Source organism: Scomber japonicus, chromosome 4 (genome assembly GCF_027409825.1).
Source record: "Scomber japonicus isolate fScoJap1 chromosome 4, fScoJap1.pri, whole genome shotgun sequence".
In the NCBI taxonomy this organism is placed as follows: domain Eukaryota; kingdom Metazoa; phylum Chordata; class Actinopteri; order Scombriformes; family Scombridae; genus Scomber; species Scomber japonicus.
Genome location: NC_070581.1, coordinates 15548895 through 15567183, shown reverse-complemented (window position 1 = coordinate 15567183; position 18289 = coordinate 15548895). Strand labels below are relative to the sequence as shown.

Below are 18289 nucleotides of genomic sequence, written 5' to 3'. Positions count from 1 at the left end.
GTGCTAAGGTGCAATGCTAAGCTGTTAGCTAATTACATTTACAAATGCAATAAGATATTATTGTTTGCTAACCTGGCAGTGTGTATGTGTTTTTGTGTGGTGTCTGATAGTAAGCTACAGCACTAAAATGACTCATTAGTATAGTTAATTCAAAAATGTCAAATAAAACAGTTGGCGAGCACGACAACCTTTAATTTTCTCCGTCAAAGCGGCGCTGACGGGCACAGACAGTGTTATGATGCTACACGTGAGGCTTTAAATTAAATGATCAGCTGCATTCACTGGACAAGGCCGGAGGGAGGGGAGGATTGTCCTTTTTATTATCTAGTCTGCAACGCTACAGCAACCACAAAGCTGGGCAAGCTCACAAACAGGAAGAAATCGCCGCTGTTTTATCGGCACAGACGACGGCTGGTGGTGAGTGTCTCATTGCTAACATTAGCTAATCTGGTTAATCCATGCTAACACTGAATCAACTAATGCATTGTATTTTATGTAGACTGATTACTGCGTTCGTTGCACTTATGAGCAAATGTGTAAAATAATATAAATGTCTTTGCATTATTGATAACCAAGCGGTGTGTTTTATTTGTTGTCCGGGTTAATCGAGGTGCAGGAAAGGTTCCGGTTTTGACCAATCACTGCGCTCTAAAGAAAAACCCCGCCCTTCGCGCTAGCGTAGATGAATTTATCGAGCGCACTTCCTGACTCAGAACAGACAAAAAGGAGACACTTAAGGTCGTTTTAGCCCCACGTCGAACAATAAACGAACGCCCACTGTAAAGATCGGGGGCGCTGAAGTAATAGCTTAATGTGTGTTTCATGTGTGCCTCTTCCTTCCCACAATATCATATTTTAACAGTATGAGTAATGTTGCTGGATTTATGACGGACAGTTTTAGCTCCACCTTAAGGAACCTATGTCGGCGTTCATGCAGGTTTTTTTTGCATTGACGTCAACCGTATACAGCACAAAACAGAGGCTTTCTTCATATTTAGTATGTTTGAGTCATAATGTGGACAGATAGCCAGACACTGGTACCAGTTTTAAACCAACGTGACTGCGACAGCCGCTAATATCTTTCCCATCATATAGAGGAGAGGAGGACACTGTGCAACGATAACCGCAACCGAACCACCGGTAAAGAAATTACACATTCATTCTGTCTGTTGCTGCTGCTGCTGCTGCTGCTGTTATCCTGAATAGATGGGGAGGTGGGGGCTGGGGTTTCCTCAGATCATACACAGAGGAAGATATATGAATAGAAACTTAGTTCTGTCCAAAACAGTGACCAACAAGATTGTACAAGCAATGTTTATATAGGATCCTCAGAGCCTTGCTTTTTGATACCAGCCAATGTTTGGAACCAGAACAGACAGATAATATTTTAAGAGGCAAGCTAGGAATTACCTGGACAAGTTCCTTACTCTTTTAGTTTTAACTGTGGCATCTATGTTGTAATTTCTGTCTCAGCCTCCTGTGTATCCATGTTTGCAGCATTGTCTCATGTTTCTCCCTAGAGCAGGAGAGCGGATTGTTCTCACACACAGGAACATGGCCTATGTGTGTTTTTTTGTGGTCCATTGTGTTTTGGAAAATGGTATCTAAAGCTGGTCGGCAGACAGCTGTGGTGACATTTGAGATGGTCCTCAAGGGGACAGTGGAGTATTTGTAGAAACAGTGGCTCTAAACAGATGGCAACATCATTATTATGCTTTGACACTCAGTGATGGATGAGTTTGACTGGAAAAACATGTGAAATTCAACTTTATCTGAATTGATCATGTTGTTTTGTTTCAGACTTGAATGCTGCGTTTCTTGGACTTCAAACCAGTCAATATACTTTGTGACTTAGTAGTGACAGCCTATTTGTTAGAATAAGCTTGTGTTTGTGTCACATAAACTTATTTAGTATTTATAAATAATGCCAAATTAAAATAAAGCCATAAATGACCTGTTTTTAAGACACTTAGCCACCAGCGTGCTTCTGCTCTAATGCCTGTTTATTTGAGTGCAAGTGTTTCCTGCCTGTAGTCTGTTTTAGGCCTGTCGTCTTTCTTATATAGTTCCAGTCTGATTTACTTCACACAGTTTGCCTGACTGGATTATGAATATTCATCAGAAAACAAGTTCTAAGATGCCGCGTGACGATGGTTATGCAACATTGTGAAGCGTGTTCTCCATCCGAAAGCAGGGCGGATGAGAGTACAAAGGAAAAGGCCAACTCAGACTACATCCTTCTCTCCTCCCACCCTTCCTACCCGAGGCAGCAGCTGGGGTGAGGTGGTGGTGGTGGTGGTGGTGGTGGTGGGAGGGGGGTTCACAGCTAATTCTGGTGCAATTAAACTCACTAGACAGGAGAAATTGCAATTAGATAAGACATTCCAAGAGGTGAGGGGCCTGGATTGATTTGATTCCAGTTTAAGGAATAATGTTCGTTTTTTGACACTCTCAGTTGTCATAATGAGATTTAATCTGTGTTGACACTGAATGTCAAATAATCAGGCCAGTCAACCCACTACACCTAATAGCTGTACTGAGCTTTCTGTCATGCTGGTAGGCCTCCTGTCATAGCTGTCAGCATGAGCACTATAACAGTAAATAAAGGTACAGTGATTGCTCAGGACACCTGCCATAACACTTGCACCCCTGCAGACACACTTGTCTCGTTCAGGTGGAAGATTTTTCTGATGACGTCAGATAATGATCGGTATAAACTGACATGAAAATGATTTTCTGCATGTTGTAGTTGCCCAGAGTGCAGCACTGGCAAGAGCCCGCGACCGCCACATCAGGCACCATGATGGAGGGGGGCATGCAGCTGCTCAACCGTGACGGCCACAGCATCTCACACAACTCAAAGCGGCACTACCACGACTCTTTCGTGTCCATGAACAGGATGCGACAGCGAGGCCTGCTGTGTGACATCGTGCTCCATGTCTCCAACAAAGAAATCAAGGCGCACAAAGTGGTGCTAGCATCATGCAGCCCCTATTTCCACGCAATGTTTACCAGTAAGTGCAGTCTACATTGTCCATTTTTGTCTCTGCCGCCTCATTTCACTTCAATTTGCATTTATTCCTGAAATCCATGAGGCCTTAGACATTTCAAACATCAACATCGATTTGCTCTGTTGCTCAGAGTTTGATGGCACACACATGTGTGTGCAGTAAACACCATCTCATCCTCTGAGCATTATCGTTTCCTTCCTCCTCTTCCTGTCTGGGGCACAGGTGGCCAAATGAGGTGTGTGTCTCTGATTTCCTTCAGACAGTAGACCTTTGTGAGGTTACAATGTCTCTCCCGACAGACTGGCTTTCAGACTCAGTCTGTCTCTTATCTGACACAGTCACTAATTTGCCCATTTTGGCTGAATTGGCTGATCTTTCATGTTTACTTGAACAGCAAAATCACATCTCCTCTGCAGATATTGTGTTTGTGATTTCTTATAACTAATAAGAGATGGAATATTTGACTGCTGATGTTGAAACTCCTGACACCAACTTCAGCAGTTTTACCCATGTTGGGCAAGAGTGTACTCTTTTACTTTAGTTTCAGGAATTCAAAAAATCTTAATAGTTACCCAACTGATTAAACAGACAGCAACAAATGAGGTCTGCTGACATTTGTCTGCTGCACTGTATACATTAGGAACTGCCATGTGTCATCATGATTGAAGGAAGTAATTATATCAGCTGGAGTTTTAATGGTAATAACTAAAAATGTAACAGGTCTCATTCTGTGCGGTCATGCAGATGAGATGTCGGAGAGTCGGCAGACCCATGTGACCCTACATGACATTGATTCCCAGGCTTTGGAGCAGCTGGTCCAGTACGCCTACACAGCAGAGATCGTGGTCGGGGAGGGCAATGTGCAGGTAATTTCAGACAAGAAGGTCAAATTAGACTTTTTATTTCATTTCTATTCATTTCAAAAGACACGAAGTACACCAGAATGAGTTTATTTCCCCCTCTAAATGCACACTTCCTAGACACTGCTTCCAGCTGCGAGCCTGCTACAGCTCAACGGGGTGCGGGACGCCTGCTGTAAGTTCCTCCTGAGCCAACTGGACCCCTCAAACTGCCTGGGCATCCGAGGCTTTGCTGACACACACTCCTGCAGCGACCTGCTCAAGTCAGCACACAAATATGTCCTGCAGCACTTTGTGGAGGTGTCCAAGACAGAGGAGTTTATGCTGCTGCCACTGAAACAGGTAAGGATGATACATTTTCTGTCTCCTGCTGGCTTTTAAAGGAAGCTGTTTTAATGGTCGCCGATTCATGATGGAAAACAAATGATTGTTGGTACATCTGTCTACTGGCAATTTTTTCCTCAGTACTGGTCATTTTTCTTGCTGTAAGATCGGGTAGTGTTGTTGTACACAGTCACTACTATTGGGAATTTTTGTGTAAAAGTAGAATACTTTAATTCAATATAAAAGTAGACCAAAACATTTCCTGATCAGACCTGTGTTTACTTTTCTGTTTCTGTGTCAACAATTGAGTAATTTCTTTAACAATGTAATCCATTATAAATTCATTACAATAATTGGCTTAACAAGTTGTTAATAAATTGCCGCACTTTGGTTGCTCAACTTAATTAATCCACCCATTTGCTTAGAAATATGCTGATGAAGGCAGTACTTAGAAGCGCTTAACTCTTTTGCTGCATATTGTTCATCATCTTCTCCTCACACAGCTGCCTGTTTCCAAACCAAACATGTTTTTCCCCACTGAGGCTCCCCAAGGAAAGTGGCCTCGAGCTTACCATTGTGTTAATATCAGTCATTAGGAAGAACGTTCGTCTTCCTCAGCTAGCTACGGCAGTCACTGTCTCTTGCAATTTTTAAATTCCACTGGGCTGTCATGGACTACTTTAACTGGCACATCACCTTAGCCAAACTATCACTTCTTCATCAGCTGCACTCAGCTGTAGCATCACTATGGTTCCTCTCTGGAAAGTGGTTACTGGGCAAAGGTAGTGACATTTTCCCAGCTGCTGTACTGTTTATAGAGCTAATAGTGTTGCTTACTTCTCTAAGGTATATCAATAAGGGTTTGTTTTTTTCTGGTTTGAATATTTTACTTTGACCAAGCAGCATACTGTCAGCCAATGTCTTCAAGAATTAGTTAGATTTAGGTTAGCCAATTTAGTATTTACTATGAAGTGGAAGGTGAAGCTGCCCAGATCAGACTGTGGTTATACTGGCAATCTTTTAATGTGAGTTTATATTGAGCGGGGCGTTCCTGAAAAAGAGCAATTGTTCCCCCAGATAAATAAAGGTTAAAGAAATGACGTAGGCACAATCTGATATCCAAATTTAAACAAAAGGAAGCTCCCACCACTCGCATTCAACACACAGGATTGGGAGCTGCTGTCACTCTAAAATTGATTGGTTAAACAGGCCTGTGTTTTTGTAATGTTCTCAATCCAGTGTTAATTCTTGTGTTTATGGCTTTTTAAATGAGCTTCACAATATCAGACATCATCTAATGGCACAGCAGATGCTAACTTCCTGCATTCAGGTATTTGGAGGGTTCACAGTGACGTCAGACTAAAAGACAGAACATGATCATTTCTTTTGTGAAATGACGTCTGTTTGAAACATATGCCTGTTGAGCCTTGCAGGGTCACAGAGTGGCAGTGAAGCGATGCAACAAACAGCTGCTAGCATCAGTTTCCCATTATCTTGTCACTTCTCTGAGGTTTGCTGTCGCTGTTTGTGGCCCTTAAAGCCCGCAGACAGAATCTGCAAAGGAATTTAAAATAGATGATTTTCTTTTCTTTATTTCTATTCTTCTGTCCCTCTCTTTCTTTTGGATAATCGCCATGTTCTGTCAGCAGCTGTCCTGTGTCTGTGTGTCACAAATCTGCACTAGATCTGGATTTACTTACTGGCTTTACTGAAGGACTCTGGGCTTACAGAACTGTGAAATATGCCCCATATTTCTTTCCATGCACTGTGAAGGAATTGGCAAGGCATGACAGGACTGTGACTAGCCAGCATTGATGATGCTTCATAGATGTAGCATCACAGATGTAGCATCACATGCATTACATAAAGACAACAAAGGATGAATACATCCTTATTACTGTGTGTGTAGTGTATAACGACATCTTAAGCATCTTCAGAAGAAATCCCTTTTTTATTCATACATCCCTTATTCATATAAGGCCTGTTATTTCGTACACTCAGCCCATTTCATTTTACATTTTCGGACACACACACACACACACACACACACACACACACACACACACACACACACACACACACACACACACACACACACAAATTGTTTGAATTACTGTGATGCAGTAATATACATGCAGAGGTAAGGGAGACTGCAGAGTGGAGTAGCGGCAGCAGTAGCAGTATTTCTCTGTGTGACTGTGGATAAGCAGAGACTGTTCCTGGGTGACTGCTAACTGTTGCCCTGATCTGGCCAGGCACGGCAGCAGCTGGCTGCTCTGGCCCCACTCAGCACTGCCAGCTTTGGGTTGATCCTGGAACAGAGCCAGCCAGCCACTCAGACTGCAGCACTTACTGTGCCATAGATGCGCGCGCACACACACAACACACACACAACACACACACACACTCTTGAATGGTAACTTAAATATATTATAGAATCACTAAACACATAACAGACCTTAACATAACACACGAGTAATTTTGTGTGGTTATTCAGTTAAAATAGAGCCTGAGATGATTTTATTTAACTTTATTTTTCACTGATTGATTACATTTGACAAGTGTCATTTTGAAACAGACCATTGTTCATCCCTGCTAAATAGTCAATCTGGGTAACATGAAGCAAATCAAGGGAGAGAGAAGAAAGTTCAATAAAGAAAGTCAGGTACAACATCATACAGGAACTAACATTATCTGTGGTCTACAGTGTGTAAATGTACTTCCTGTGTTGATATGTTTGGTGAAGCAGCTTTCACACCCAGATGAAATGAAGACTAAATGTGTTGCTCAAGATGTGCAGAATATATGTATTGTATTTAACTGAACAGATTGGCAATGTGTTTTACTTAATAATTAATACTTTAATAAAGCAAATGTTTCTAAGTTGTTCTTGTAAGTCGTGTAATGTCTCTCTACCTGTGTGCTTTATTCTCTTCATTCAGGTACTGGATTTAATCTCCAGTGACAATCTTAATGTGCCATCTGAAGAGGAAGTATACCGGGCCGTGTTGAGCTGGGTCAAACATGATATAGATGGACGCAGGCAACATGTGCCTTGGGTAAGACTTGCCTCACCTCACCCTAGATGATCTCTTAGCACTGATTTGTTTTTCAAATTTGAACATAAGGTTGTCCAAAATCTCTCTCTGATAGTCTCTATTGCATTTCCATCACGTCATTCTTCACTTTCTTCCTGATCCTAATTCACCACTTACATTCCTTCTGCCCCTGTTAGCTGATGAAGTGTGTGCGACTGCCACTGCTGAGGCGAGACTTCCTGATGAGTAACGTGGATACAGAGCTGCTGGTGCGTCACCACTCGGAATGCAAGGACCTGCTGATCGAGGCCCTCAAGTACCACCTGATGCCTGAGCAGAGGGGAGTCCTGAGCAACAGCAGAACACGCCCACGACGCTGTGAGGGTGCCAGCCCTGTGCTCTTCGCCGTTGGTCAGTGTGCCCCTGAAGGTACCCATTAGGGTACACTTTGGCTACACATCAATTAACTTTAGCTCCTAATGTCACTAATAAACATCAGCATGTTTATAGTCATCATTCAAAAATCACTATGGGATTAGATATTTTCTGGGGGTTCTCTAGAAATTCCTATAGCTGAATTGTTTTCCAGGTCTTAATGGATGCATTGCAGTTATGTGAAACATTTGTTTGAACATCTCTTGACTGTTAAAGCTGAACAAAATGAACAATAAGCAAATGCTGTTCTGTCCTGTTCAGATCAATAATGATTTTTTCCATATGGTATCTAACTTAACACTCAATGTTTTATTGCTGTTGTGTTGCATAGTTTCAAAATTGTCTCACAACTAGAACATGTAAATCCAACTAAAGTTAACTGTTTCTTAAGCAAAGAACTTGCAATTGTGTTACTTGCATTACAGCACTACAGCACACTTGTTCAGTCAAGTACATCAAGATATCAATATCCAAATAAAAGCCATTTCTAACTGCAATAAAGGCTGAAAACTTGATCCAGCACATAGCTCTGGGGTGAACCTCAATCTAAGCTAAAATTAACCTATAATTTGCAAACAGAAAAAATTGTGCGTGCTCATAACATTACTGTATATTTTCATGTTTTAAGCATATTGTTGCCATTTTTGTGTGTGTGCGTGTGTCGCAGGTGGGGGCAGCTTGTTCGCCATCCATGGAGACTGTGAGGCGTATGACACCAGGACAGACCGCTGGCACATGGTGGCATCCATGTCCACTCGGCGGGCACGAGTGGGCGTGGCAGCCATTGGGAACAGACTCTATGCTGTTGGAGGGTGAGTAACGAGACCCACAATGTTTTCCTTTGACCCCAAAATGAGTTCACCTTAGCTGGTACCCCATCTCATTACTCGAACACAAATTACTGAATTACTTACTCAAATTACAAATTGCGCTGTGAATGTGACTGTTATAAAAGGGTAACTTTGACAGTTGGAATATGTGAAATGTATAAAATGATCCTGAGTAATAGTTATGCAAAAATAATTTAATCAGTTTAAGGTCTTTCCTTGCAAAGTTTTCCATTGCAATTCATTAATGGCGGCATATTCATGGTGAAACATTCATTAATTGCATTTTTATTCAGAGATCAGTCAAGGCCACATACAGCCACTTCACTAGTCATCAAAGGAACTTTTCTTATTCATTTGTCCAAATCTCCACAGGTATGATGGAACCTCAGACCTTGCAACTGTGGAGTCGTATGACCCCATCACTAACTCATGGCAACCTGAGGTTTCCATGGGAACACGGAGGAGCTGTTTGGGTGTAGCGGTCTTGCATGGTCTGCTGTATGCTGCTGGAGGTTATGATGGAGCTTCTTGCCTCAACAGGTACACAAGGCTGATATTTCAGTGATGAATGCTGAACATCTTGACATTTTTCAGTCATATTTCAGATATAGTTGTTTCTTGTTGCAGTTTTGTGTGTTCTGATGCCAATTCGTGGCCTAAACTCAAAGATATTTATTTAAATTTGGAAAATATTGCAGCTTCACTGTAAGTATGACTTTCTTCTTTTACAGTGCAGAGCGTTATGACCCTCTGACCAGTACATGGACCTCAATTGCTGCCATGAGCACCCGAAGGAGATATGTCCGAGTAGCAACTCTGGGTAGGAACAAGGAACAAACATAATATTAAGAATAATATTAAGAAGAAGCTATTCCACAGTATGTATGTTTTTATCCGTACATTTTTATGTCTGAAATCAAGAGGGAGTTGCTGTCTTGGAATCTCACTGCTAATATTTACATTCTGGGTGTTAACTCCCTTTTCCTCTCCAGATGGCAGCTTGTATGCAGTGGGAGGTTATGACAGCTCCTCACATCTTGCAACAGTGGAGAAATATGAGCCCCAGGTAAACTGTATGCTGTTAAGTTTATCATCAAAGAAACTTGTCTGTTGCCAGGTTTACATCGACTAAATGTGGGAGAAAACATTTTGGGTGAGTCTAAATGTGTCCCATGCTCTGCGTTGTTATTGGATGAACAGAGCAACACATGGACAGCCATTGCCAACATGCTGAGTCGGCGCAGCAGTGCCGGGGTGGCCGTACTGGATGGTATGCTGTATGTCGCAGGAGGAAATGACGGCACCAGCTGCCTGAACTCTGTGGAGCGGTTCAGCCCCAAGACCAACACCTGGGAGGGAGTGGCCCCAATGAACATACGCAGGTTAGTGTACAGTCAGAATTCATAGCAGCACAAACGGAACAGACCCAGTAGTAGTAGATCCTTCAGAACTCTTATAATACGATACGAAAATAAGTGAATGCGGCAAATACAAAATTTGTACCTGCCAGAATTCACTTTAAAGCTGTAGTGCTGGACTTTTGTCTCCCCCTTCTGTCAGTGAGCGTAAAGGGGGGCACTTGATGGTGATTGCATGATAGCACATACTCATGTGAACCCTGTAAAAACAGATATGTTTTGATGGCCCACCAGGATTTGTCCCTGTGTGCCTGATAGCCAGTAAACTACTGGCTATAACCTACTGTTGAGGCTGTAAAACGTTGGATAAATTGATTGAGCGTCACCCCGCCAAGTGACTTGTTTGAGGCATTCAGTCCAATAATGTTTGGAAAGTCTAGAAGGGCCGCAGAAGTAATGGCCAAATGGCCAATGCAGGAATGTTGCACCCGACATGAGATATAATAGAAATTTATCTGAGCTTAATTAGTATTGTGTAGAGAGAGAGAGAAAAGATGACATCTGACAAAATAGCTGGGTTGGGTCCAGGAAATTTAAGTAAAGAGACACTTTATCAGCCATCAGGACAGCACAGCTCTACTATTCCAACTCTGTGATGAGTGATGTGAAAATGCATTGGTCTCAAATTAAATATCTTTCTTCAAGACTAAAAGAACAAAGCTGTAGTGTTGTCTTGTCAAAAGGTTTGCCATGCTGTGATTATTTTGCCTTGTTGGAAATCTTTAATTGTCTCCCTAACTGCATAAACGTCAAACTATCCCTATTCCACAACAATCTTTCTTAGTCTTTTCTTAGAAGACGATACTTGTTTTGTGGCTGCAAGTAGTCGTGCACACACACACTGGCAAGATGGTCATCAAGTAGTGAGATTTAGAGATGTAGCAGTCTTGGATTTGTGGATACGTCAGCAAATGTATTTGTTCCCCTGACATTGACAAACACAGTGTCAGACACACTCGCTTGTGTTCGAGTCAGTATACTGGAGGAGCGGGGAAACTTGACGACAGTTGACTGTGCAAGCTCATGAATAAACCATGGATTTTAATCAGAGGTGTGGCTTTGAGTATGTCTCTTGTCTGGTTGCTGAGAGGCTCCATTTACACACTCCAAAACATCACAGTGTAATGACCACTAATCTATCATGCCTCTAGTTCAGATGTTTGACAACGTGAAATAATCACAATTATTTATTCATTACAAATATTATGAGTCTGGACAGACATGGATATAAACTGCAACTCGGTATCTCTAGTTCAGACCTGAATTTATCTGCTTGAACAGAGGAGAAATGTGTCTTTTTTCCCACCTTTTTTCCACTGGTTCCTCTGCTGTGATAAATGTATTTACAGCACTGGGTCCAATCCACAACTGTCTGGCACGAGGGGCTCACTCTCCATTTTCAGTTAGTGTGAAAATCATAGTAATTAAAAAGTGAAACTATGAAGTTCACACTCAAGGTATTTTGAACTGGTTTCTTTCTCCCTCCAGGAGCACCCATGACCTGGTGGCTATGGATGGCTGGTTATACGCAGTGGGAGGTAACGATGGAAGCTCCAGTCTCAACTCCATTGAGAAGTACAACCCGCGCAGTAACAAATGGGTCGCAGCATCCTGCATGTTCACACGGCGCAGCAGTGTGGGCGTGGCTGTGCTGGAGCTGCTGAACTTCCCGCCACCCTCTTCGCCCACCCTCTCGGTTTCCTCCACCAGCCTTTGACACGGGGTCACCGCTTGGCTGACCTCAGCCTCTGCTGCTACAGCCCAGACTGGCTCTGGGAAGAGACGCAATTGTTCTGTTTGAGAGGTGGTGGAGGGAAGGTGTGAATATACAGCACAGTCCAGGATCAATGGCACAGTTGGTGAAGATTGGCCCACCACGGCGGTAAAAAATGTAAAGCATAAGTAAAGAACTTAAATCTAAAAAATCTCAAAAGAAATGTTCACAAGTAACTTTTTCAGTTTTCACTGTACCAAAAACACATCAGATACTTCCTGGAAAAATTAATGGAGCTTTTAAATTAAGTGCAATTAAAGCTCCTGTTAGCACTATAAAACACCAATGTTGTAGAACTTATATCACATACAGTAGACCAAAATAAGTTTTCTCACTCAATTGGCTTTCAAAAATTGCAAAAAGACAATAACCTGTAACCATCCTCTTTTTCTAGATTTTTTTTTACCTTCCTTTCTTATTTTTACCATTAAACATTTTATATGTTTGATTTTGTGCTGCAGCTGCTTTTTGCCAAGTTTGCAATTGATTCTGGACTGCACTGTGTCTAACCTGTGAGCCTGACACTCCGCTGTACAGCTCCACTCTCCAGATACCAGCTCCCTCTCTTTTGAAGAGTACAGATATTCCTGGATCAAGATATATGAACACTGAACTCTTCTTTCCCTTGAACCCCACTTTTTTTCCCCCAACACTCCATAGTTTGACATACACACTGAGAAACTCAGTGGACACTGAATTCTGTCATGTGTAATGTAAATGTTTTTGATTTGATGGTGTTGTCCTCTGAAAGATTTTTCTGTTGATGTCAGGATTTTTGCAATAATATGTATAAAAAACAGAGAGAAAACAAATTATTTTACTTTTGGAATGTAGCCTTCAACTGGTTACACCATGCATGTTTACATTTTGGCATTAACTCCCAATGGGAGGATAAAATGTGGTAGTGCTGCTATGCCACACTAGGTGGTAGTAACAGGCAATGTTATAAATCCTTCCCACGCTGCAAGAGAGCATGGACACCAAAGTAGAGATGCCAGGCCCTCATAACTGTAAATGAGTTTGAATCCTTTTTTTTTTTTTTTTTTTTTTTTTTTAAATATAAAAAAAGAATAATTATGTTGAACTATATGTATTTATAAAGATGTATAAGTTCTAATATATTTCATTTTAAAGATGCTTAGAGAAAGAAACAGATGAGACCTATGCCTATTTAAGAGTGTTTTAATATATTTATTTAGGTGTGTGTGATGTGCATATCATTAATGGAAATGACTAAGAGGAATGTCGTTGTGTGAGAGGGGTAGGTTTTTCTGAATTTGGAGTTTCTCCTGGTTAAGAGGACTGACAGTTGCATTTAATATGCAACATTTTATATGTGTTTCATAATGTTTCTTCACTGCCACAAGCATGACCTCACATGACATTGTACCTTATGTCTGCTACATTTTTTTGAAAAAGACTTTAGTTTCTGTCAAAACTGTTGATCAATCAACAGACTATGTTGTCTTTAATGTTACTTCTCAGTTATTCCTAAAAAGAACATGAAGGTGAATATAATCCATGACAGGTTAAAATCACCATAAGTACTATTTTACCTACAGTATAGTAACACTTGGCACTAATGAGTAATGCTGTTGATACTTGGTGCTGCCATGTTTCCATCCACAAGTGTGGTGTCTTGTTATATTTCTTCATTGTTGAATTGGATCCAACTCTTACTGAAGTAGAAACGTGACAGCTGTATAACTAACCACAAATATACCAGCTGTACAACCTGTGGTGGGTGATTTCATAATGTCACCAATGAACTTGCATTGTCCAAAAACAAATGGATCACTTTAAGTCAGTAATCATCATTTCATGTGCAGTGCAGTGATACCATTTTAAACTTCTGAGAAGTTGCCTTTTTTTTCTCCTTTTTTTGAAGGATTTTGTTGATCCGGTTCTGTTAATGTAAAACTACCATGCTTTCCATTATGTGTTCGAGCGGACCCAGTAGAATAGGGGCTGTGATTGTCTAATGGAGACTTTTGTGGAACTGTAAATAGAGCGATTGGGCAAGTTATCTTGAATCCATTTGTGCAATTTCAATGTGGCTATAGCTTATTTTTAGTTTGTGTTAAACGTGGTGATATTTGTTAATTTATGATATGTTTGTTATTTATGAGGAACTTTAAAATATTGAATTTTGCACTATTGCGAAATGGAGCAATACACTGTAAAATATTAAATAAAGATGTTTTCAGATGTGATAACATCTCAAATGTTTGTGCACACACACAGATGCTGACCTACTTCACCTTTCTGGAAACATTACATAGATTTACATTTATTTCCTGGAGACTTACCCTAACCATAATCATAGCCTCTGCTTGTCTAAACCTAACCCTTTACCCTAACCTTAACCACTGACCTAAAAGTCGTCCCCAATTGCACAAGTGGCCCCTAATTAACTGGTCTTTAATCTGAAATCTGTCCCCAGAAGTAGCCTATAACAGAAACACACACACACACACACACACACACACAGACTAGGTGGGACAAAATCTTATACATATCCTGTAACTGAAAGCAGCAGGTTTTATTCCTGTATTTCCAGTATGTGTCTCACTGGACCTACCACATGTCATTCTGGATCAGACAAGCGGCTAAATGGCCAGTGAAAACGCATACAAACACACACACTCAATGTTATGTTGCTAGGCTCACTGTACACTGTTGCTTGGTACCTTCCCAACATACTCGTCTTTCACAGTGATCTAAGCAGACAGCTGAACACTCTCACTTTACCCTTCTTGACCTCAGTCACATGGCATTCACACCTGTGGCTGCCTCTGCACACGCTTGAACCTATGAACTCCCACTCACCCAAAAACACAAACGCTGGCCAAAAACACACAATGCAATACCCATAGGTTCAAATGAGGCAAATGACTGACAAACAGGACAGCAAATACAGCTGGTAATATAATATATTCTGTGGACAGCGCATGGAGACACATCTGTGTCTGTGTGTTAATGTGTGAGGCTTTGCTATACTTAAGAATGAATACTGTAAATGTATATATATGTATGTATGTATATATGTGTGTGTGTATGTGTGTGTGTATGTTATGGTTGCGCATATTTGTGAAATATTAAAATAAGGAAGTCCATACAAAATTGACATGTCAAATGTCAGACAAGACAAGTCTGAAAATGCCCAAACCATCTCAAGTTTTTTTTTCAGTTGCTCTGGATTATGTTATTCATTATATATTCTTTGCAGATTTTATGAGACCATAAGGAACTCACAATTTTAATGCAAGCCTCTCAACTCTGCTGTTAAAGTGATATTCCACCCAAATCAAACGCAAATGGTGGCTGTTAAAAGAATATGTTGTGCTCTTTACAGAGAAGATCATCAAATGACATTGGTTACAACAGATTCTAATTGTGACAAAAACAATCAAAATTCTATTCAGAATATGTTCAAGATGTGATTAATTCTCTGCTGCTCTGTAAATTGTTAACATTGATGGTATCATTAATATAAGCTTCCTAAGTAGGAAGCTTCCAGCAGAGCTTCCAGAGAAACTTCTTTGAAGAAGTGGTGTAAAATAATCTTTACTGCGGGAGTTTCCATTGACTACTGATTCCTGTTAACATTTCAATCCAGTTCTCTGCTGCCCATTTATATGCTCTGTAAATTGTTAACATTGATGGTATCATTAATATAAACTTCCTAAGTAGGAAGCTTCCAGCAGAGCTTCCAGAGAAATCATGAGTTTGTGCTTTTGTTTCTGTTTGCTGTAGCTGTGAGTCACTTCTGCTACTATGAGGATGCTAATGAATTTAAAACCTGTCTAAATTAATGCACTCACTCTGGAGGAATTTCTGCAGCTGATCTTGGGGGGCGGTTTGTTCCTTCTCCTTGTCATCCCAGCATTCCTGCCACTGGAGCCTCTCCTCTTTCCCCTGGTGTCAGCCTCTGTGCAGCCCTTATCAGGTCATGGAGATGCTGTCACCCTCTCCGGAAGGACTGCTTCACATAAAACTGGACCTGTAACAGAAAATAGTCAACCATCAAAACTATGAATAAACTACTTGTGTATTTAAGGGTAGAAATAACAGATAGATAGATAGATAGATCGATAGATAGATAGATAGATAGATAGATACATAGATAGATAGATAGATAGATAGATAGATAGATAGATAGATAGATAGACAGGCAGACAGGCAGACAGATAGACAGATAGAGAGATAGATTTGTGTATGTAGGCCTATTCCTTTCTAGTGTACTGTCTTTTTTTACACGTCAGCAGATTTCCTGGGAAATGATAAAGCATGACATGTCACAACAACACGTTCATGTAGGTAGTTAATTCTTTGTCTAGTGGAGTTTTTTCCCATAAAGAAGAAGTAAAAAAGAGATCATATCAATCAAAGAACTCTAATATTCACAGTGTGTGATTATATCTGTGTACGTATTTGTTAAGTCTAAATCAAAACAGTTGTATTGTCTTTAGTTTACTATCATTAAATCATTTGGTGATTTGTGACAAACATAAACTGGGACCTGCTAAATTTAGAAATTGAAATTGTTAATCAGACTTTGACTGATCTTGCCTTCAAAGGAGAGCCAGGGTCAAATTAAGATTCCTTTATGGTCGTCCTGTGTGAGAACTTTGGCACGTCAGAATCTCTGTTGGACACCTGATGTTGGGGGCCTCATATCCAGACTCCATTTTAATGGCCTGAGGTGTGACTTTAGCACCACTGCTCTCACCCGCTGAGTCTGGATAAACACAAGCGGGTGACTTCTTGGGGGGAGCCAGAGTTCAACCCACCACACAGAGGGAATGACATAATGAATGTTTTCTCAATTTAGGCTTTTTAGCAAGATCTAATAAAATAGTCTAAACTTTAAGGAAAACCCAGACTAACTATCCTCTACATCCGTACAGACATGAACTCAGAATGAAAAACTGAAACATACCAGATAATAAAAAGTAATTATTTTTAATGGGAAACTATGTGGGCTATTGTTGGGAAACGGCCCATTCAGGATATACCCTATGAAATAGGGTCGGAAAAAGTGAATGGGCTGTTTGTCTTTCTAGATATAATGTTGCTTTTGGCAAAGCACCCGGTATTTCCCCTTTCCTATCGAGCAATATGACGCATGACTGTAGGAGTTAAATCTACTGCAGTAATCCAACCGTACCCATAAAGTGAGTTACATAACAACAACAAGCACATTTATAAAAGTCTGTGGTTACACTAGATAACATGTTTGCTTGAAATTAAGTACTTACTAATTGTTTGTTCTGAAATGTTACCAAAAGTCAGATGATGCCCCCGGGGGGTTTCAGACAGTGATCGCAGGTGTATACTGGCCTCATGAGAGTCATTATATAGCACAACCAAATTGGTTAGATGTTTGTTAATTGGAGACGTGTTTCACCACTAGATGAGAAAAAATGTACATTTGAGTCTTAGAGTGCCACCAGAGTAAAGACAATGTTGAAAACTGTAGGTTGTAATTTTACCACCTTCATGGACTCTGATATGGACTCTGATAAAAAAAGATTTTATGAACATTTCCACCTAAATAGTAAACATGACAGGCATAACTTGAACCTATACACCATCATCAACTTCAGTGCTGTTAGTATATTAATAAACAATTAGCATGTTAACATACAAAACTTGCCTTTGGCATCTTAACATGTAAAAAGACTACAGCATGTTAGTGGAACTTGCTAACATTTAGCATGTTAGCATCTCTCAGGTTTAAACGCCCCTCAACGTACAGTGACGGCTGACTGGAATTCAGTTATAGATTTAAGGGTATCCTGAAGTGGAAATTTTGGCCATGACTAATCCTCTGGGGACCTTGGCTATCTGGGACAAATGTTTGTCCACTCATACAATATTTGTTGAGATATTTCATACTAGCTAAAATCATTGTGACCAACTGATACGCCTTTTCTTTTTTAGACAAACAAAATTTGCTATTCTTGAGGCTTACCTCTAGCAAGGATGAACAAAAAATTCTGGTTGAACCTGAACTTTTAATGTGTTTTAGGGACAAGTTTGTCTGCTCACTTGAGGGCTGTTTTTTTAACTTGATGTAATGTAGTTTCTTTACGCACTGAATGGTGAAAGTCTTGGGAAAGAGCTGGCAAACTATCCTGTAATCTTTTTGAAGACTGGATGATGCATCTCACCTATAACATCTGATAACCTGAAGACGTAAAAAATCCCCACATTTGTTTTTTTCAGTTGACTGTCTTCCTCATTCAAGGGATACTACCGCAGAAGTGTGAGTCACCATGCCGGCTGCATGTGTTATCAAGTCCATCTTCATTTTCGTTTTTCGTTTTTCCATGATGACCCACATTACTCTGCAAACGTGCTTTGACATCAATATAAATGATTACAACATAGACTGAATTACACTACAGTATCAGATGGACCACGCAGTAGAATAAATAGATTGAACTGATCCAAATCAAACTAAATACAAACAGGGCCCTAACATAGCTACCAGGTCCCTTTCAGAACTCACACATACTAAAATGAAAAATAAGGATTTGGTATTCAGATAAGAAGTAGGGCACAAGTAAAGGCTTAAAGTAAACTGAGGCATT

General features: G+C 40.5%; 1 protein-coding gene across 3 annotated transcripts; it reads left to right on the top strand.

Moving 5' to 3' along the window:
* The first annotated feature begins 228 nt into the window (after positions 1-228).
* klhl17 (kelch-like family member 17) lies at positions 229-11736 on the top strand. Of its 3 annotated transcripts, none has more exons than XM_053316966.1 (12): positions 229-417; positions 2750-3014; positions 3756-3877; positions 3992-4213; positions 7138-7254; positions 7431-7644; positions 8336-8480; positions 8871-9038; positions 9230-9318; positions 9491-9564; positions 9699-9880; positions 11405-11736. In XM_053316966.1, the coding sequence occupies exons 1-12, from the start codon at positions 265-267 to the stop codon at positions 11631-11633; spliced, it is 1980 nt and encodes a 659-aa protein (XP_053172941.1). In that variant the 5' UTR covers positions 229-264; the 3' UTR covers positions 11634-11736. The 3 variants fall into 3 exon arrangements, with proteins under 3 accessions (XP_053172941.1, XP_053172939.1, XP_053172942.1); XM_053316964.1 differs by having other exon boundaries at positions 7431-7662; XM_053316967.1 differs by lacking the exons at positions 229-417; positions 2750-3014 and having other exon boundaries at positions 3160-3877; positions 7431-7662.
* Positions 11737-18289: the final 6553 nt, after the last annotated feature.

Bases quoted from the DNA above. Each gene is read 5' to 3' on its own strand.
- klhl17 (XM_053316964.1), top strand. From the start codon at position 265: ATGATCAGCTGCATTCACTGGACAAGGCCGGAGGGAGGGGAGGATTGT. The intron at 3,015-3,755 runs GTAAGTGCAGTC...GCGGTCATGCAG, and splicing joins TTTCCACGCAATGTTTACCA to ATGAGATGTCGGAGAGTCGG. The intron at 3,878-3,991 runs GTAATTTCAGAC...CACACTTCCTAG, and splicing joins TCGGGGAGGGCAATGTGCAG to ACACTGCTTCCAGCTGCGAG.